Source organism: Daucus carota, chromosome 4 (assembly GCF_001625215.2).
Source record: "Daucus carota subsp. sativus chromosome 4, DH1 v3.0, whole genome shotgun sequence".
Classification (NCBI taxonomy): Eukaryota; Viridiplantae; Streptophyta; class Magnoliopsida; order Apiales; family Apiaceae; genus Daucus; species Daucus carota.
Genome location: NC_030384.2, coordinates 44,002,738 through 44,024,260, shown reverse-complemented (window position 1 = coordinate 44,024,260; position 21,523 = coordinate 44,002,738). Strand labels below are relative to the sequence as shown.

Below are 21,523 nucleotides of genomic sequence, written 5' to 3'. Positions count from 1 at the left end.
TTGTCAAGAGAGAAGATAAAAGAAACATTCTTTTTTCCTTGAATAAATATTGTTGTTTTGAATTAACTTTACTCGGACTGTAAAGGCCTCCAAATGAAAACGGCTCATTTTTTCGATAGTGCAAGTCTCGGAAATGATCTAAAAATGCGTAAACATTGGCACTCAACGAGTAAAGCTCGGGGGAAAATCTTGTAAAAGTGGTGTACTGGTTTCAGGCCGGTATGAAATACAGTTTCTATCTACAATGAATATTATTCATAAGGAGACTATACCAAGAAAGAATATACTTTAGTTAAAATTCAGAGGCTCGAAAGACCCGACCCTTGGTGGCTCTAAGAATCCTCATCCTCCTCTGTACACCTTGGCAAATCGGTAGCTGGTGCTGACTTAACTCCTGAAATATACAGTAAGATGTGTGGCTCAATCTATATCATTCATCTTCTGCGAAAACTCTCAAAATAAAATCACGAAAACGCTTTGCATATTGTCTGGGATCCACTGCTGAAATTGACGTTGGATCATACTGAATGGACTTGTATGCATGCTCCAGTTTCTTGGTGATGTCGTAGTCTTGGAGAATGTCTATGATTCCAAAGAACATCACAACGTCGTAAAACTCTCCTGTTGGCTCGCCTATTAGCTGCAACTCTTCTCTTCTTTCTGTTCTTTCGACCCTTGCTGGCATATGCTCTCCCAGTTTGATACTACCCCACCTGCAACGTATACATGAATTCTTATCACCCGCTTCAGATTGAAATACAACAGATACATATCGTCAACATTTACCCTGAAGGGTCCATAAGAAGCTGATCCATGTCTGCTTTAGAAAGCCGAGAGACTGAATCAGAGTCCGGGCCCCCATTCTCTGCACAAAAGAGGAAAGCATAGTCTGTTATGCATCTGAAAATTAGGCCTCAAGAGTGTAGATGAAAAGGGAGAAATAGCAAACCAGTAGGTGTTCGTGATCCAGAGGGAATGAGGTCACCAGCGCTTGCTGGTTCTCTGAAGTGAAGCCCGACCAACAGGCTGTAGTCCATAATCCTCTCCTGTTCAAGGAACTCACAATCTTTTTCGATTTGCCTGTTACAACGGACACAATTTATGTTCGTAGTCCAAGTAGAAATGAACAGATTTATAATGAGAGGTATTGAATGTCTGTAGGTCTGTGTGAAAACTGACAACAGAAAAGAAAAGGAAAAAAGAACCTTCGAAAGTCTTGTAACCAGGTTTTCTGTAGACGGAATAAGAAGTTGAGATCAAGATCCTTAAGGATTGTGTTGGCATCAATCTCTGATTCTGGCTTATCTGTCATACGACCCAGGGACGAGCCCTTGAGGTCGAATCGCCTGTGGATTGTGTAATCAGAACACAGAAGATTCCCCATGATGATGAACCGCACCTAAATTGTGGCCATATTGTAACTTATAGACTGTTTCAACTCCCATTTGCTTAACAAAACAAAGAGAATTTCATCTAACCTTCCTCTGTGCAGGGCCATTCAACTTCACACAGTGTAGTCCATAGTACTTGGTCACTAGACTGTTGTCGTATGAACGGAAGTGATTATAATACGCTGACAACATCCTTAAGAGCACCTAATTCATGCCAGTAAGTTGGACTGAAATAATTTCATGAAATAAACAATCATCTGATGGATATTTTACGCATAATAAGCAGTTGACGAACTCACTGTTACTTCTGATTTTTTCATTGTCTTGATCATGTAGCGGTCGTCGTTTGTCAAGTAGAAAAAACTACCACTTTTACCAGGAGAAGAGAGCTCTCGAAGGGCATCATTACCACAAAGAGATAACATATAATCAGCTGCATCTACCTTGAACAATTTCCTCAGAGTCCTGATAATGTGTACAGAAGGAAAAACCGACAATGTCGTTATCAGGGACATTATTAGGATAGTGCATTGGGATACAGGGATATATGTGACTTACCTGAAAACTAATGGACAGTAATCTTTCCATCTAAATTCACAGGACTGATGTGGCGGGGTGTACTTCGATCCCTCAGGGGGGAACCTTGTCCAGACTTTTTCTTTCGGATCAAAAGCCGAAGCCTTCAAATCTAGCGACGGAGGCGGACCTGGTCTTCCTACAGAATGCCTGTAAATCACCCAAATGATGAGGATCAGTTGCAATAATGGTTGAAATATGAATAAAGATTTGACACAAAGGTACCTGATCCCCAGCTGCAAGTTAAGCATGAGCTCGTAATTTTTATGCCCTTTACTGATAGTCTCTCCTTGTTTTTTGATAACTTTTGGGATCCTTATAGGACTGCCTCTTGTACTTAAATCTTCAAGTGTCAAGGAAACATCTTCTCTGGACCCTCTGGAACTTCTATCAAATGTACTATCAGAAGTGGCCTCAAGCCTTCCATCAACAGACATTCTTCGAGGCCTTGCAGTTGGATCCACACCCTTAGAAGACCTCCAAACAGCCAGCTTCTTCTGAGATGGCCAAATCGGAACTTTCTCATTAGGACAAATCACAATTTCCTGCAAATCCCCATTGTACACTTGTTGAGGATCCCACTCCACATTTCCATCCACTATAGAAGAACCTGATGGATAATAATTCCCGTTTTGTTCCTTCGGATCTTTATTCCAATTCCCAACATAAAAACTTCCATCAGGCCATTTCAATGTACCATTCCCTTTGGGCAAATTATCTTCCCAACTTCCATCATATGAATTCCCATTAGCCCACTGCAACTTCCCTTTCCCACAAATCATTCCATTCCTCCATTCTCCGTTATAACAATTCCCATTCTTCCACTGATACTTCCCCTTGCCTTCCTGCACCCCACGACACCAATCACCCTCGTACGTGTCCCCATTGGAGTACTCTTTATTGCCATAACCATGCTTCAAATTCATGATCCAGTTACCCCTATACATGTCCCCATTGGGGGCCGAATAAATACCTTCACCATCCATAAATCCATTCTTAAATTGCCCTTCATATATAGCCCCTGAAGGCCAGCTGAAAAGACCTTTCCCATTAGTCTTGCCTCTGCACCACTCACCAACATACATGCATCCATCAGTCCACCAGTATTTCCCATTGCCATGAGGAAAATTTTCAGCCCATTGTCCCGTGTAATAATCACCATTAGGTAGAAATCTTTCGGCATGATAAACATCTCCAACCGGCTGACTCTGAGGCTCTGCAGGTACCTCACTTTCGTCGTCGCTAGCATGAGCTACATAAGTTGTACCAAAAATGGTATTGGCTCTTCTCTTTGCAGCAGCTTGTGTCTTGCGTACAGTTGCCTCCCACGCCTTCATCACGACACAATTTGATTGAGTATCTACGCCCCTCTTCCCATTATATATGCTACCAGATTTCAGACGTCTCATTCCATGAAGAATCTATACACAACAGAATAAAATAACACCCCACCATGCAATGATTAAGACAAGCTAAAAATGATGGCTTAACAAGAAACAATAAAAATGGTGTTTAGTTGGAATATTTCTAACAGGGTGGTGGTTGTTTGACATGGAGTGGATACTAATTAGTCCCTACCAATTACTAAAGACAAAGCATGAGAAAACACAGTTGAAAAATCTGAACAGCAATTTTAGCGGATAACTAAAATGATTAATTAGTGATTAAGATTAGTTTTGACAGCAAAGCGTGAGTTTCTGAGGGGTTGGTTGGTTGTTAAAGAACTAGTACTCTATTCTCTCTGTCTCTTCCATTTGTAACATCTTCATACTCTTCCCTTAAAGTCGGACTTCTCGAAGGATTAGCGGATCTAATGCATCAACTTGCTGTTTTCTGACAACTGTTCTCTCACAAGCCTGTGGCTTTTATGTTTTTTCTTGTTTTTGTTTTTGGTTTTTTCGTAGGTTAATTTGCATGTGAATATGTACACTAGAGAAACGAGAAACCTATAAATATATATAATTGTCCTTTTACCACTAAAATAAGAAAAGAGTCTGATTTATATTGAATTGTGATTGACTGGTATTTTGGCAAGGCAAATCAACAAAGCTGAATCATCTGTAGTCAAAAGGCTGTTGATTTTAGGAGAGATTTTGTGAGAATACTAAACTCACACTTGTATTGATGATATTTTGTTAGTGTATGATACAGATTTTAGTCGCGTTTAGTTACTACATTAACAAAAAGAGTGCAGAAGTAGCAGCAGCAATGAAAATTTGATCAGTAAAGGCTGTGGGAATGATATGTGTATTACATTGTATTTCATTCCTGCCACCTAAATGGATGATAATTGTTCTCTACATCGGGATCAAAGAAGCATCCGGAACCCAACATCAACAGACAAAATGCATAATAGGAGGCGGAACGTACAATGGTTTTATTGGAGGAGATGGGTAGAATGAACGGGAAAAAGAGTGTTGCAAGACAGGCAAGAAAAATGAGCCCCAGTGTGAAGCAAACAAGCGAGAGCCAGAAGAGTTTGCTAATCACAACGTACACCGCAGCCATGAAGGCTAAAGACATCATGGTGAGATAGACTCCCAACAATGGCACAGCTAATCTTAGAGAATTGATTACCAGAGTAAGGTCACCTAATTGCGCCCACATCAGGGAGACAGACATCAATATAGCACTGTACATTGCGATGTTGTCAAAAATCACAAATGCCTTAAATATGAGCTTATTTAGCAAAGTGGTCAGGCCATGGTCTGGCTCTAAATCATTTAACCCTCCAGGCATTGTGAAGGCAGCTGCAAAAGTCACAGTGGCTATAAGGGTCGACACTAGCAAGAGAGTATTCACCCTATCTTTCCAATATTCCATGTTGTATGGCTCAGTTTTTGCAGACTTCAGTCCCTCTAATTTTGGCTTCTTTGTTAGCATTCCTTTTCCAGCACCAGCAGACTTCAGTGCCGTCCATGTTAGCCGCTATATACAACAGAAAAAACTTTCAAGCCGTCCATGTTAGCCGCTATATACAATGATGTCACTAAATATGCGCGAGTTCAACTTAAAAATAGTATAATCTCCAGTACATACTTACCTGTCTAGAGGAAGTTATTCCTTCTATATTGTCTTCAGCAACATCCAGAGCTGTTAAGCCTTCGTTGTTAACAATCTTTAGATCAACTCTTTTATCCCATGTCAGACAACTTACAATCTTTGGATGCCAATTCATTGCTGCCAGATGCAACGGTGTGTTGCCTTCCTTATCTTTCTCATTAAGTAGAAGCACAAGCCCTGGATTTTTTGAAATGTATGTAACAACACTGTATTTTCCGTACTTAGCTGCAACATGAAGGATATTTTGACCATCTTGATTTACAAACTCCCTTGCATCTAGGCTATCTTGAAGCAACTTCTTAAGTATGCCAACATGACCATACTTGGAAGCACAGTGTATAGGAAATAATCCATCAGCATCCTTTTCAATGAGGTCCATTTTAAGTTTGTCAAGTAAGAAATCAACCCCCTCAGTAAAGTTAGTTGACGCTGCATAGTGAAGTGGAGTCTGTCCTTTCTCATCTTTGATCTTCAGTATTGCAGTCTTCATCTCTGTGATATCTTTCAGTAGAACTGGAAATGAAATTAAGAAGAGCTCATATAATTTAGTTCAAAATAAAAAATCTAAACATTTTGAGAGGCTATTTTAAAATCACATATACGAAAACTATATATCAATTACAGTCTGAACTAGAAGTGTTTGGAAGTACCTATGTTTCTTGATTTTATTGCAGCATGGACTAGAGATTTTCCTTTTGTCACTTCTTCATATAAAAAATGCTGGTAAGCATAAGAAATGTCGGTTCTTAGTATAGTATCAACATAGCCAACGTTATTAGCTTCAATTGCCACGAATAATGCTGATTTTCCTTGCTTGTTTACAAAATATGCATCTTCTATTTTTGCTTTGATCAGATACTCTGCAACCTTTCCATGATTATTTATCAAAGCTTCAAGCAAAGGTGTGTTACCATCATCATTTACCAGTACTCTTTCTTTAAGTTTCTCAATTGCTGTCTTATTGATGCTCTGTATACCATTATCCTGAAGGAAGTCCTTTCTCAGTTGCTCCCTTTGGAATTCCAGAAGAATTTCTACTATTGCTAGGTGACCAGCAGCAGCGGCCACATGAAGGGCTGTGTCACCTCTGTTATTTCTCATGCTGAGAAAGCTTTGAAAATGTTGGACAATGAACCCCACAAGATCTTCGTTCCCAAAACTAGCTGCAACGTGAAGGAATGTATTCTGCAGAGGAGTCTTTGGGATGTAAATAGCTGAAGGGGGGAAGTTTTTTGAAGATAAAAGAGAAAAGAAGTCATCCCTTTTTCCGTTCTTTGCACATCTGTATAGTTCAAGGCACATGACTCGATCCCAACCAAGCTGCCTTCAGGTGATATGTGAACCTTTTGACTAAGTTCTAGGTTCTGCAACCTGTCGTATTCCTTTTTTTGCAAGTCTGATTGTCTTATATCTTCAATGGGTATTTCTTGTGTACTGCTATGAGAATCATTATCTATAGTCACTGGATCAGTATTTGCCGTACCTTGTTTGTGCCAATCTTCTAACAGTTTCACCCCCTCCAGAAACATTGTGGATGATGCCAAATCGAGTGGACTAAGGTTATTCTCGTCTCTGACATTGATAAGCATAGGCTTGCTCTCGACAATTTTATTTAATATTGCTGTAATAGGAGATTAGAATTAGCTAAATTAGAGAGATTAATATAATTGAGGCCTTGAGGGAAATATATTGTCATCCTTCTCCATGTGTCATAAACAATGTTGAAATCCCCAAGCCAGGTAATAGTACTTAGCTTATAATAATTATGTAAATGATTACTAGCAAATATCTACTTGCAAGAAGAGCTTTCTAATGCAGAAGTCTGAGCCCAAAGATGACAATTCTAGAAATGCGAAAAAATTGAATAAGGATAGGAGGCATACCTATGCTCTGTATCCTTATTGCTGCATGCATAAGGGATCTTCCCTTGGTAAGTTGCTCATCTAGTAGATGCATGTTTTCAGATTGTCCGTGCAATATGCTGCTGACATACTCAATCTCACTAGATTCAACAGCCAGATATAATGGCGACTTGCCTTGTTTATTCACATAATATGCTGCCTCTATATTAGACTCTATGAGGCAATTGGCTACATCTTTATGATTATATAGCATGGCTTCATGTAATGCAGTGTTTCCATCATCATTCACAGCTAGACATGGGAATTTTGCTTGCGTTTCATTGCCCTCTTTTTCTTCTTCAACTCGTAAAAGCATTGCAACTACACCGACATGTCCAGCTCTGGCAGCCAAATGTAAGGCCAAGTCGCCTTTATGGTTTCTGCAGGTAACCAGTTCAAAGAAATGATTAACAATGAAACTAACGAGATCTTCGTGTCCATAGCCGGCTGCAACATGAAGGAATGTATCTTGGCCAGGAAAAGTCAACTGGCTGAAAATGGTTGATAGAGGAGCATCATTATATTTGGAAAATATCTCTAAACAGGTTATGAAGTTGTCAACGTCTCCATTCTTTGCAGCTTCCCAAAGTTCCAGGTCCATTATTTGTTGCTGCTGTATGCCTATACTCTCTGCTGCATTTGTTATGGGAGTAGAAGTTCTTGGATCCTTCAGACTCTTGAGTCTCCTCAGTCGTTCTTTCCATAAAATTGCTGACTGTCTATTTCGAACTCGGTGTTCTACCTTCAAATCAAGAAGACTCATATCTTTCTCTCTGTGTGTGTTTTCTTGAAAGAAAATTAATGTGCCAACTGGTTTGTTCTAGGAATCTTAGTGAATACATTATTGCATCCTTTAGTTTTCATCCATAAGTTTCCATCCATATCATAAAGCTTTCATCTATACTCATAAGAGAAAAGTCAAAAATAAAATTTAAAATAGTAGAAATTATTATGGATGTATTTCCTTCAAAAAAATTCAAATCTATAAGATAATATTTTAATCAAGTAAAACATTTATTATTCTGATTAAAATTCATATTGATTTAATGATTTGTGTTATATGAGTAATATATAATACTAGCTTATAACCCGTGCAATGCACGGACGGTTAACATAGACTAATTTTATCGTAAAAATAAAATTATGATAGAATAACATAATTAAATAAATGTTTTATTTAACAGTTGGATAAATTCTTTAAAGTCAAGTCCGTCAAATGGCTACTTAAAAATGAGGTCGAACATATATATTTTAATAAGAATGTTATAATATATTTTTTACATGTTATAATTTAAGGAGACCTATAAACTCATATATAAACTAACCAATCTAACCTTTTAATATTTCGTTATTAATAATTAATAATATGATATAAAACATATATTATAAGTTAAAAAGGCGCATGAAATCGAATACCGACCCATCATACTAAACTAAATTTAATATTTTGGTTAAATAGATGATAAAAAAATATACTATAACATGTTATAAATTCAAGAGCTCCGTAGGCCGAATACCATCCGATTCACCAAACTCAGCTAACTGACCAACCAACTGAACTTATTATGTTTTGGTTTCAATAGTGTAGTAATATATACTCCCTCCGTCCCCCTGGATAATATACATTGGGGGACGGGAACGTGACACGGACTTTAATACTCCTGTAAAGCGTAGTTGTGCAATTTATTATTGAAGTTTTCTTTTTCTGAATTAAAATTTGGATGTTAAACTATTATTTAGAAAAAAAAATCTCAAGAATAGATTTCAGAACTATATTTTATGAGAGCATTAAAATGCGTGTCGAGCAGTTGAAAAGAAACGTATAGAATTAAATGGTACAGAGGGAGTAGTATATTACAGATTTGTAATATTTTTTTTAAATATGAGTTCATTAAAGTATTTAAAAATAATATTATTAATGTATTTTGGTTGAATAATATCACATGTTATTTATTAACAATTATATATAATGATATTAAATTTTTTTTTATACGTCGCCCGTGTTAATTGTAAAAACTCGATTTTTTAGTTAGAAAATCAAAAAAGATAATGCGTTTTGTTTAAAATTACTATGTTTCTCAATGTTATTTTAGAAGATTGAGTTTCTTTTAGCTAAAATATATATATATAAGATAATAATTTTTAGTTAAAAGGAAATAATTGGCTATATAAATAAGCCCGTACTTAGGCCCAAGTACCGCCCGTCCGATCAATATAATAATATTATATTTTAATAGATATGTCACCCGTGTCCGTATTGATTGTAAAGGATCGATTTTTTAGTTAGAAAATTTATAAAAAGATAATATATTTTAGTTAAAACGGTAATTACCATGTTTGTCAATGTTATTTTAGAAAATTGAGTTTTTTTTAATTGGGAATATAAAAAAGGTATTATATTTTGATTAAAAAAATATTTGGTTATATAGATATAGGCCCGACTTTGGCCCAAGTACCGACTGACCAAACTTTTAATAAGATTGATTTTTTTGGCACAAAATATATAAAAGATAATATATTATAGTTAAAAAGAATAATTGGCTGTATAGATAGGCCCGTACTTAGGCGCAAGTCCTGACCGCCCGACCAATATAATAATATTATATTTTTATAAATATGTCGCCCGTGTCCGTATTAATTGTAAAAGATCGATTTTTTAGTTAGAAAATTTATAAAAAGATAATATATTTTAGTTAAAAAGATAATTATCATGTTTTTCAATGTTATTTTAGAAAATTGAGTTTTTGAAGTTGTGAATACAAAAAGATAATATATTTTAATTAAAAAGAATAATTGATTATATAGATAGGCCCGTGTTTTGGCCCAAGTACTTAATTAAAAAGAATATTTGGTTATATAGATAGGCCCGTACTTTGGCCCAAGTACCGACCGACCAAAATTTTAATGTTTCGGCTTTAATAATATAGTATAGATGTTTATTGATTATTAAAATATAATTGAAACACAAAACCTTACAATTTTAAAATAATTATATCAGCATTATTTTATAGTATATTTTAATTAATTGTTTTAGCAAAATGCTATTTAACTTTGTATTATTATTATTTTATATTATTTTCTTTCAACTACTTTAACCCGTATGCTCTTAGAAAAGTGAAAAAAAGGAAAAGCCAAAAATAGATAAATTTGAATCCTAATCCCCCGAACCAGAAAATCAGGCCCATGTACCCTTGGGCCGTGCTGTTCTCTATCTCGTGCAGCATTTAGGGATTTTTTTAATTTAGTTCTTTTATCAATGTTAACTAATTATTGTAATCAAATTATATATAATATTAGAACAAAGTTCCATGTAGTCCACATATTTACTGTAGTACTGTAGACCACGTATGTTCTGCAACTATAGAATGATAGAAAAATATTGCAAAATGTATTATTTTGCAAATCATGTTCTATAAACATCATTATTTTGTTAAAAATTTTGACAATCCTAAACATTATACAAGTTAAATAGTGAAAAACACAATATTCTGCAAAACATGTTAAGTTTGCAGAACATATTTACATATTAAAGAACACATGTGTTCTACTTGTCGAACATAAATGATTTTCAATATTTTTCATGAAATTGTGATATTTATAGAATGTATTTCATAAAATAACAAGTTTCATACATTTTGCAATATTTTTATGTCATTCTATAGTTGCAGAACATACGTGGTCTACGGTACTACGGTAAATATGTGGACTACATGGAACTTAACTCAATTACTCTATAATATTAATATAAATTCACTAAATATATACAATAGTTTATTTTAAAATATTTTCTCAATATATATATTTCAATAAATTAATGAATAATGTGTATTTTTACTAAAAATGTATGATGATTTAACAATTATAACTAATATGACGAAAATTTATTATTACTTTATCTAATATAAAACCCATTACATTATTATTTTTTCAAAAGTATTTCTACTATAATTTTATTCATCATCATAACTAAGAACTTTGATTGATGGACGTACTATACTATAACATTAAAAATAATAAGAATGGGACTTTCTTTTAGCCCTTTCCTCTTTATAAATTATAAATTACTTAAATATAGAAATAAATTAATGATTATTTACCCAGCTCATAAAATAGGGCGAAAATAAAAATTAGGGGAAGCACAAAGGAAGCAGGGATAATGGGGTGGATTGTGAATCCTCACAAGAACAAATTACAATCATCCTCGATTATTATGATTAACAATAATAATAATTATCATAATGATATATATTAATAGAAGATAGATATATACATAGAGTTTGGCTTGGTTTTGTTTGGTTTAAATTGGATTGGATTTTGATTTGATTTGATTAGTCGAGGGGAAAGTGAAATGTCTGAATTGGTGGCCCGCACTGGTCGTCATCAACAACGCTACGTAGACGGCTATCGCCTCATCGCCGGGTATCATCCCTCCTTTTTATACTTACACATTTTTATTTTTATTTTTGTTAATGCGCAATAAAGATCTGGTTCGGTTAGGGTGTTTTATTATGCTTACAAATTCTGATCTTATTGTTTGTCTGCCTTGTTTGGAATTTGATGTTTGGGGGGGGGGGGGGGGGGGGGGTTCGTATCCGCATTTGTTTCGTTATGTTTCGAGTGTATGTTGTTTGCAGCTGTGGGAATTTATGAATTGTTCTAGGGATTTATTGTTGTTCACAACCTAATTTGTTAATGTGGCCTAGAAAGAGTAATTTATATGGTATCTGCGGTGGAGGACTGATATGTGGGAGTGTGGATTGTTTAGTAACATACTATCATGTCACGGGGATTGCATATTGGTTGCTTCTTCATTGAGTAATGATTGGGGTTGCGAGTATTGTATGTGATGCACTCATGGATTCCTTGTAGAGTACGTGCAGGCTGGGCACTACCTGTCTCAGTTGGCATTCTTAAAGTAGGGTGACTTGCGTTTGAGGGATTTGTGGATAGAAATTTAGAACTCGTCAGCTTTTTTGTAGTTTTGCATAGTACAAGTTCCTATAAATATCTTTTGTTGTTTCTACTTCTGGGATTAACAACTTGAAAGTTGGAGGTGAATCTGTTGGAAACTGAACAAAAATAGATTGACATGCCTCGATAAAATCATTATTTTTTAGAGGGAGAGGTGATAAATCTCAGTGTTCGTAAATTGTAATTTTAATTCTGAAACCAAACAATGAGTTTTATTCATGAATAATATTCTTTGTCAAACATTTTTAATATTTCTTGCTTTTTTTATCTGCTTTTGTTTATTTTGGGCCCACAAATATTTTATCCTATGTATATATATGCTACCTTTCTTAGCAAAGATACAATTGTGTATATTTGTATATATATTTATACATCGGCAAAATGTTTACTTATAGTGTATGTATCAGTTATTGAATGCCTAGTTCACTTAATGGACGCTATCCTTGATAAGTATGGGCGAGGTTGGAGTGTTAGGTCATCCATGGACCCGCAGTGCGGTAGGATAATCTGAAAAGAATATAGGAGGCATGGTAAGGGAGGTCAAGTAAGTAATAGGGGAAGAAACAAGGGTATTTTGGTTTTGTCTTCTATGCTAGACAAATTTTCCTTTGAACTTCAATTTACTATCTTGGAATTTTGTTGGTAGGATTGTGACTATTAAGAACTCTGGAGTTTAATCTGTTATGGGGAAAGGTGAATACTTATCTATTTCACTAGGGTTGAAGTAAAAGGGGCTGAAAGCCTAAAATGTTGCCCACTTTTGCTTGTGGTTCTTACAGCGGCGCCTAACCCCTAATTTTTACATTAACGTGGTAGTGGCTTTGTAGATTTTCAGAAGGCAGAATGCATTTGTTTGAGGTAGTGATATTGGAAAATTATGATTATAAAAGCTCCTTATGGAGTTGTATAGCGTTAAGTCTGAATTTCCCTTGGATACACAGGGAGTTTAGATATTTTATCCTAGGATGAAGTCTGTTACATTTTAGAAGAGAGAACCAAAGTAGTTTGTGCAACATTAAACTCTAACTCCATTTCAGGTTTTCTTATGGTTTAGATTAAATAGCAGTTATTAATTAAATATGAAACAGTATATGAGGCAGCATGTACAAAGAGTGTGAGCATTTAGGATGATAGTATCTGTGAGTTTCTAGAATGGTCATCACTCATATAGTTTGTTAGTATGTTTACCTTGTAGACTTTTAAAATTGGGAATTCTGCATTAGACTTGTTAACTGAGATGATACTTCAGTAACATCATTTGTTTTTTGGATGTGAATATTTGGCTAAAAGTTAAAAACACGTGCTCATCAGAATTTCCACTAAATTATTGTATATTTTACATTAATCTAACTATTACTGTTTAATGTTTATATATGGATTTTATACTTGCAAAAAGAATTGTAATATAAGCAGTGCTTCATTTCCCTTTTTTTTAAACCTGAGAAACTGTATGTCAAGAACCTTCATGGTTTGAACATTATTTATGTTTGCAGGTGCATTCCATTTAGGTATAAGTATTCTGAAACGGATGATGGTGAACCATCTGAAAAGAACATTGAAGTTCTAATGATTAGCTCGACCAGTGGACCTGGTCTTCTTTTTCCAAAGGTGCAAATTCCCAGGATCTGTTCTATTTTTCAAAATATCGTTTTATGAAGTTGCTAATTTATGCTTGATCTTTTACTATCAGTGATGTTCCCCTCCCTCCTCACTTTCTAGCAAACACTGAATTAATTAGTGAATGATTTAGATTTGCATGAATTTGGGTACAGGTTGGATTGGTTTGAAAGTGGAGAAGTAGTTATGAAATATAGGGTTAAACATAAGTGATTGCCAATCTTCGATATCATGGCCTGTTTTTACCTCTTATATTCTTTTATACGGGTTCATGTTGTGTTTCAACTCCATTATGTACTTTATCAATTTGATGCTAGTTTTCAATGGGGCACTCTCCGGAGGTTCTTGATTACTTAATTCTTTATGGAGCATATATATGCCTTGTATAATTACTATGCTTTATACATCATCAGCACACTGGGGGTTCACTTCTAATCATATGATTGCAGATGAGGGTGAAATTTAATATGTTGTTTTTCATTCAGTTAAACTGATATCATTGTTTAAATTGTACTATTTTAGTATTGTAAGTGACTCACATTCCTATCGTGTTTGATTGGATTAGTTATGATTTGTTAATTCCTATAATACCTCTTTTTTAAGTGATTGATTGATATGGAAGACTTGGAAGATTGCACGGGTGTACTTAGGGACTCTTTTGTAATGCACTCTGAATAGTATTCTCACTCATTTTTTCATATGGTCTTTTATTTTATAGAATTTACTTTGACTAAGATAATAGTGTAATAAATTTGACTTTTTCTTAAACTCCTTAACTGTTGCTACTTTCTAAAAGTGGGCGAGGTTTAGAAGTAACTGGGGATCATAAGATGATTAGTTTTTTTTACTATAAGAAACTGAAACCTCTGAGTTTTTTTTTAGTTGTTGCCTGTATAATAGACTGATAATGTAGTTCTGGGTGATTTCATGTTTTTGTTCACAGTGAAATTGGATAATGGAAATTGTAGCATATAAAAGAAGTGAATGCCTAAGAGTTTGCTACTATCTTTTACCTTATTTCCTCTGCCTTAAGATTGTTGATTTCCCTCTTGCATTCCTATTTCGTTTGTAAGTTTTAGAAGCTCCCTGTGTCCAGATGTGCTCTTCCTCCAATCATGTCTGAAACAGAGGAAGTGTCATACGTCCTGTCTATGTAGGCTACTGCCCTTCTATGTTTCCATCCTACCAAAGTTGAATGGCTTTTTAAGACCGCATTTGACATACATATTCACGTTGTGTTGTCACCTATTTTTCTCATTAAATTTCTTATTGTAAATGTGTAAAATACCTGTTTAATGGCTATTGAAGTTTGGGTTATTCTTCTGATTGAAAGGGTGGGTGGGAGAATGATGAAACTGTTAAGGAAGCAGCGGTACGTGAAGCTGTGGAAGAGGCTGGAGTTCGAGGAGATTTAAAGGTGAGTGTAAACATGTATGAGTGACTAAAGATGAGATGCGTCATGTGTATTATGTACAAATATATACTATGAGTTCACTTGTATGTCAGTCACATTTGTTCAATGTGTAATGGTATGCACATAAACTCTCATAAAACTCGCTTTGTTACATGCTTGTACTATTATAGGCAGTAGGTCGTAATGGAATTAATCTTAATTATTGCAATTTAATTGTTATTTTTTGCTCCAGCATTTTCTGGGGGAATACTATTTTAAAAGTAAAACACTTCAAGACGAGTTCAGTCCTGAAGGTTTGTGTAAAGCAGCTATGTACGCTTTGCTTGTGAAGGAGGAGCTTGATTCTTGGCCAGAAAAGAGCCTCCGTCAAAGACGTTGGTTAACAATTGCTGAAGCTGGTGAATGCTGTCGACATTCATGGATGAAAGAAGCCCTGGAAGAGGGTTTCAGGAAGTGGCTCAGTGATGGTATGATAAGCACTATGGAAGAAAACAACCACATTCTCACTTCTATTTCCTCTCCTAAGGAGGAGGAATGAAACCTTGATGCTTCTGAGAAGGCACATTTTGAAGCTGATTTTCCCCCCTTTTAATATATGCCCCCTTATTTGTAGTTGTCGAGGATTAGGAGGTCAACAGAGGTTTTAAATGCAGATAGTTTCATTGTTTTAGATATTTACACTAGAGTTAAATGGGAAGTGTTGTTTCCTTGCTTTCAAAAGTTGTAGGTAGGTTTCACTGGATGTGTGAATTTCTAATTGGATTTCAAATGCATATGGGGTATATTTTAATTACCTAATCTTATATGATCCATTCTTAATGTGTGGTCCATATGGATTTTGAACGCATGGGGTGTATTATATATCTAATTTAGTCTATTTAGATGTTAAAGATGTGTAAAATATGGTCCATAAGAAGTGGTTTTCCTTCAAAATTTTCAAAATACGTTAACGACAATATGATTCAAAAAATTATTAAATAAAATTGGGAAATTTAGCGTCCTCAAAGAATGAAATGTCAAAATATGTGTGAAATATTTTGCATCCTATTAACACTCCTGGTCCTGGAGAGAGGGAAGATGGTTTTTCGCCTGATTTACTCGCAACCCAGCTTGAGAAATGAGAACTATTACGAACAATTGAAAAGGACTAATGGAATTATGAGGTTCGGCAACTTTAATCAAAAATATTAAATGTTTTTGAATTACAGTATTATCTATTTGTTAGTAGGATAGATTATTAGTTGAAAGATGAGGATCATTAGAATTAGTCTGCGTGATTAAAATGAGTTAGTAGCGATACGATAAAGTATAAACCGAATATAGATCCTGCTTGCTTGTCCAAGTTTTTTGCTGAATTAAATTAATTTTGAATTTTAAATTAAAAATGCATGTTTGTATATAAAAAATAACTTAAAATTTAAATATTAAAGATTGAAATTAGTACGAGGTATGTTGTTGAATGATTTAATTTATTTTATAATTATTATATTTTCTATATTTTATAAGTCACTTGAAAAAATTACTAAAATGATTACTAATCTTTCACTTTTACTTTTTAACATAAGCAATAATAAGTTGTTCGCTAAAATTTTATGTTTTGTGTAAACAAATAAGCTCATTAAATAACTTAAGTTATGTTTCTTTCCCTCAGAAAACCTTGAATTATGTTGACAGGAGTAATACTGGTAAATATAGCAGGAAGTCGGCAGAGTTAAGTGTTAACTGCTGTTGGCTACCGTTTAGCTCTTTTTTCGTTAAAAGGAAATTAAAAAGTACTCCCTCCCGTCCCACTTATTTTTTTATATTACAAAATTTTTCTAAAATAGTTAGTGGATCCCACTATTTTCCCATTTTTTCTTCTGTTTCACACTACCTTTATTTCACTATCTCTTTTTTATATATTAAAATTTAATGGATTTTCACCACTTCAACCACTTTTCTTCCTCTTTCCACTATTTTATACATATTTCTTAATTTTCATGATCAAACTCAGTCTAAAGAATTGAGTGGAACAGAAGAAATTATATACAGATAAAAGAGTCAAGAGGTACTACTCATCACTGGGGGCCTGCACTGTACACAAGGCTTGATAGTAGAATAATTCCACATTTCCACTACATGACAAGCAGCTGGCGGCTGCTTCTTTCATTATTCTTGTTTTTCTGAACAAGTAGGTCTCAATAACTACATTCGTACACATTGCTGTCTCAGTGTCTCTTGTCTTTTAGAGCTGACACCTTAGTAAATAATTTTGAGATCTTTGCTCTTTTATAAGAAGCACTAAAATTGATTAAACTAAAAGAAGCACCACAGGTTGATTAGTTGAATTTTTTTAGAGTATTTGACTAATTTTTTTTCACATAAGCGGTTGTTTACTCTCTTTTTCCGTTTCTTGAAGCACTTGTGTAAAGAAAAACGAGTTACATCTATGCTCCATCCGTCTCCATTATCTCTATATTGTTTTATATTATTTGACATGTATAATAAGATTTTTATAAAATATAATTTCATAATTTATATTTGAATTTTTTATTTATAAATAAATATTTAAGTATTGTTGTTTTTATTCAGAAAAATATTATAAAATTTTAGAATATATACTGAATCCTCTGAACACTCGGTGCAAATATATAGCGGGATGAGGGAGTACATTTGCTATATTTTGGGAATGGTGGTGTTTAGGGAGGGCTTAAAAGTTCGGTTTCTGAATTATAAGTTAGAAACACTTATTCGTACCGTTTGTGTAAGAAGTCAAGAAGCACTTGTAAAAAACTAGAAATGCTAGCTTTTGTTCAGGACTTCTGCTTATTTGTCAAACACTTTAACCACTTATAAGTCTTAATTTACTTCTAACTTCTTATCCACTTCTTTATTTTAAGCAAAAAACACTCATTTTAATCTTACCCAAACGCCCACAATCACTTGCACAGTCCCCCACTTGTGGACTTTGATGTTATGATGGATGCCCTAACTTCAATGTATAAGGTAACGATCAACCAAATGTTCAAATTAACGGAGGACGTGTTTAGAAATTAGCGATTTAAAAAAAAATTAGAGGTTTGAGTTGATTCATATTTAACTATTTCAATTCGCTAATGACAGTGGTTGTTAGTTAGCAGATTGAGATAGAGGTTAGGGTCCGAGAAGTTAATTTTTAAAAAACTACTTCGAGGAGTTTTTTGGATTAGAAGTTTTTGTATATGTCACGAAAAGCTAAGGAAACAGTTATTTGCCAAACAATTTTACACAAAACCGCTAATTCAATTCGCTGGTTAAAACATATATTTTAATCATCTAGTCAAAACATCTAATTCAATCCGCTAACAGCTAACCGCTGATTCCCAAACAGGGTCTAAATCCAAAATTGATAAATTATGCGGTTTTATGTTATAAATAATTTGACTTTTTAACATATATTTGTCTAAGTGTTTTGATTAGATAATAAAAAGAATTATTTTTAATTCCTTTCGGTGAAATATAACAATCATTATATATTTTTATCAAAAAATAAATTAAAATTAATATTTTTGGCCATGTGCGTAGTCAAAACTATCAGAGATGTGGCTAAAAATGTCAAATCAGTTGTAAAGCAAATCAGGAGTAACAATTATTTAAAGGTCGAACATAAGACCTTCTTAAATTAAATATTACTATATATTCAACATAGACAAGTATAAATAATTACAAGTAAATTAGGTAGTATTAATTCAAATAGTATCTAATAATATGAATAATAAGTATGGCTTTTATAAATTATAAATGTAACTAGTCTAAAACCCGACAAAAGTATTATTTGATACATTCATGTGATTGGTGCAACGGTATTATTACATACGAATTTTTTAGTGTGTGCCCAGACAACCACTTTTTTGTTGAGGTGGGCTTTTATTAACCAAAAACTCATTAATAATCTCTTGTAAATACACAAAAAATATAACCATTAAAAATTCTTCACCTCAATAAAAAGTGATTGTTACGAGCACACACTGAAAAGAGCCTGTTACATATCACGGAGATATAATTCAGTTTTGATTTTGTGGGGTGAATGGTTCATGTACATATTAAATAAAAAAATCAAAGCAGATTCTAAAAGCAAAATTTTGAAGATTAAAGAAACATCAGCTCCCCGGTGAGTTGCTGAATGCTGACAATTAAATGACGACCCTCGAAACAAAACTTAGAACATTTAGTTACAATGATTAAAATACAGTAGGAGTAATTATAACCACTGATTTGTAAATATTTATTACAAACAAGCTGGGTAATAATAATCCTATATCTAGACTTTGGAACCATCAACATGAAAGACAGATTCATACCAAAAGTTGGAGGGCGAGAAATATCCGTTAATGTCTTGCAACGGCAATAGATCCGACCCGTTATGTTTATCTTCATCATCAACACACAATGTTGCAGTTGCAGCCTGCTCAGCTTCTTTGTGCACCTCCTTCTCCTCCTGCTCCCTCACTACTTGTTCTTGAGAATTATCAACATTAAAATGTTGTAGAAACGGTGGTGCAGGCAAGTCATCAGCGTCTCTGCCAGTGAGTTCCTGAACCAGAGCTCTGAACTGAGAAGCACTCGTGTTGACTTTCATAGGGTTTGAGATGTACACCACTTTCACCGGTTTTTTCTTGGGTTTGTGTATCGGTTTTGACGCCTTGTTCGGAAGATGAACGCCGGGTACTAGTTTGTTCATGCTTGTGTAAAGATCGAGCTTGGGATTTAATTATATGAATAGTTTGAGTTTGTGGGGAGAGTGAAAAAGCATATAGCAGCTGAATCTGGATTTAAGACAAATTATTTAAGCAGTCAAGGAGGCTGGACCTGGACAGCTGTAAGTTAATTACATTATGGATATAATGCCAGTCCCAGGCACATATTTGTCGCGTCTCAACACCCACATTTCAATCTCTTTAGAATATTGTTTATTTATCTAGTACAGCTGAGTATCCTAAATTTTTTTCACAAAAATTATGTGATAAACAAATTATTAATTTTAATTGAGTTATTTATGTGTATGAAATTTTATTATCATCAATTTGTTTGGAACCAATCAAATATTGCCAATTTGATTTTAAAAAAATCTAAATATGCAAACAATGTTTTCAAATCTTTGATGACGATATTTGATTGCTTGCACTCATATTAATAATAATAAGAGCCGTATATATACATATAAATTCACTCAATTATGATCAATCATTTATTTATACACCATTTAGAAAAAAATAAACAAAAAACTAAAATATGTAACATTTTTCATTTTTTATTTATTTTCAGTTCTCTTGTCTAGCTTAACTATTCATAAAAAGAATGACAAAAAATTAAGTAGGTTAATGGTTGTAACTTTTCAAGTTTAATTAATTATTATAATATATAGTCACGTGTCTTTTTCGATTATTGACTAGTTAAATAAATTATATTTTTTAATATTTATTCAAAAATTAATTATTTAATTGCTATAAAATCGAAAAAAAAAACATTTAATTTGGTACGTGGAGTATGATACGATCCAACGACAACGTAATTAACATTTGTGATAGTGTTAGTGGTAATTACCCGCCGACAGCGCGTGAGATAAGATTGTGAGTGAAGTTGTGGTGGGGAGTAAGAAATTGATTGGCTGACACGAGTTCCATCCATAACACTTTTACGACGTCCTGCTTACATGTCAAGATGACGCCGCGATTCCGTCTCTCACTTTTCAGCTGGCTTATTCGCAAGTATTAGCGGCCACAATTGCTTCTCAACTTGGTTGCTCTGGCGCCCAACAAAAATATACAAAAAAAAAAAGGAAAAAGGAAGATTACTTTAATTTTATAAATATTTTGTTCGACTTTCATAAATATGTAAAAATATAATTCAAAAGCGTTTTTGTTACTTTCTTTTTAAAATTTTGAAAAATCAGAACTTGTAATAATTAATTAAAGATAAGAAAAAGGTTCATGCATCTATCGAGTACTGTAAATCTTGGTTGTTTTCATATGTTAGCAGCCATAGGTGATAGGGTTTGGATTAGGACCGGATAGGATGTTTGGCAAGGACTCAAAGTTTACCACTCTCACTCGCTCCTCTATACAAAATATTGATGTTATTAAGAATGATTATCGTAACTAAATTCTTTGTACGTCTCCGATGTCTAGCCCATCAACTACAGTTTACATTATAAAAACATGGCTTGTATTTATTTTATTTTTTCTCCTTCTCTCTCTCAAAACCCTAGCCTCCCTAATCTCCGTTGAAGATTTTTGAAGGGGCTTCCATCGGTTTTCACCGGTGGAAAGCCCCAATTCCTTGTTTTCTGTGTTCTTGGTTTGAAATCTTATTTCCTATTCAATAAGTTCCCAATTTATTTGGGTTTTGTTTGTCTCTCCTTCTTGTGAGAGTTGGTTTGTTTTGTTTCGGTGTGTTTTGATGTTCTTCATGACCGAGATTATAGATCGGCATGATTTTCATGGGTTTGATTCAGATTTGAAGGTTATTATGGGATCGCATCTATGGTCGATTGTTCAGAACACTCAGGTGAAAACCAATCAGATGGAAACAAGTGTGTATATTCAAATCATCTTCAAATCGCTCGGTTGCCT

The 21,523-nt window shown here is 34.1% G+C and overlaps 5 protein-coding genes across 5 annotated transcripts; 1 reads left to right on the top strand and 4 right to left on the bottom strand.

The window, feature by feature from the left end:
• Positions 1-187: 187 nt before the first annotated feature.
• LOC108218789 (phosphatidylinositol 4-phosphate 5-kinase 6) lies at positions 188-3,604 on the bottom strand. Its single transcript, XM_017391897.2, has 8 exons — positions 2,193-3,604; positions 1,950-2,117; positions 1,691-1,856; positions 1,479-1,595; positions 1,206-1,399; positions 950-1,080; positions 787-865; positions 188-713 (listed from the first exon to the last, which is right to left on the bottom strand). Exons 1-8 carry the CDS (start codon positions 3,374-3,376, stop codon positions 431-433), a joined length of 2,322 nt encoding a protein of 773 aa, XP_017247386.2. The 5' UTR covers positions 3,377-3,604; the 3' UTR covers positions 188-430.
• A 578-nt stretch (positions 3,605-4,182) lies between these two features.
• Positions 4,183-7,804, bottom strand: LOC135152078 (protein ACCELERATED CELL DEATH 6-like). The gene is made up of 4 exons (XM_064091722.1): positions 6,914-7,804; positions 5,681-6,651; positions 5,011-5,543; positions 4,183-4,895 (listed from the first exon to the last, which is right to left on the bottom strand). The coding sequence occupies exons 2-4, from the start codon at positions 6,330-6,332 to the stop codon at positions 4,230-4,232; spliced, it is 1,851 nt and encodes a 616-aa protein (XP_063947792.1). The 5' UTR covers positions 6,333-6,651; positions 6,914-7,804; the 3' UTR covers positions 4,183-4,229.
• LOC135152310 (protein ACCELERATED CELL DEATH 6-like) lies at positions 6,840-7,694 on the bottom strand. The gene has a single exon (XM_064092211.1). The coding sequence runs from the start codon at positions 7,692-7,694 to the stop codon at positions 6,840-6,842; it is 855 nt and encodes a 284-aa protein (XP_063948281.1).
• Positions 7,805-11,130: 3,326 nt separating the features above from the next.
• On the top strand, positions 11,131-15,752 carry LOC108218790 (nudix hydrolase 16, mitochondrial). The gene is made up of 4 exons (XM_017391898.2): positions 11,131-11,350; positions 13,396-13,510; positions 14,853-14,936; positions 15,166-15,752. Exons 1-4 carry the CDS (start codon positions 11,280-11,282, stop codon positions 15,469-15,471), a joined length of 576 nt encoding a protein of 191 aa, XP_017247387.1. The 5' UTR covers positions 11,131-11,279; the 3' UTR covers positions 15,472-15,752.
• Positions 15,753-19,212: 3,460 nt separating this feature from the next.
• LOC108218892 (sigma factor binding protein 1, chloroplastic) lies at positions 19,213-19,632 on the bottom strand. The gene has a single exon (XM_017392049.2). It carries the CDS (start codon positions 19,630-19,632, stop codon positions 19,213-19,215), a length of 420 nt encoding a protein of 139 aa, XP_017247538.1.
• Between the last annotated feature and the right edge of the window lie 1,891 nt (positions 19,633-21,523).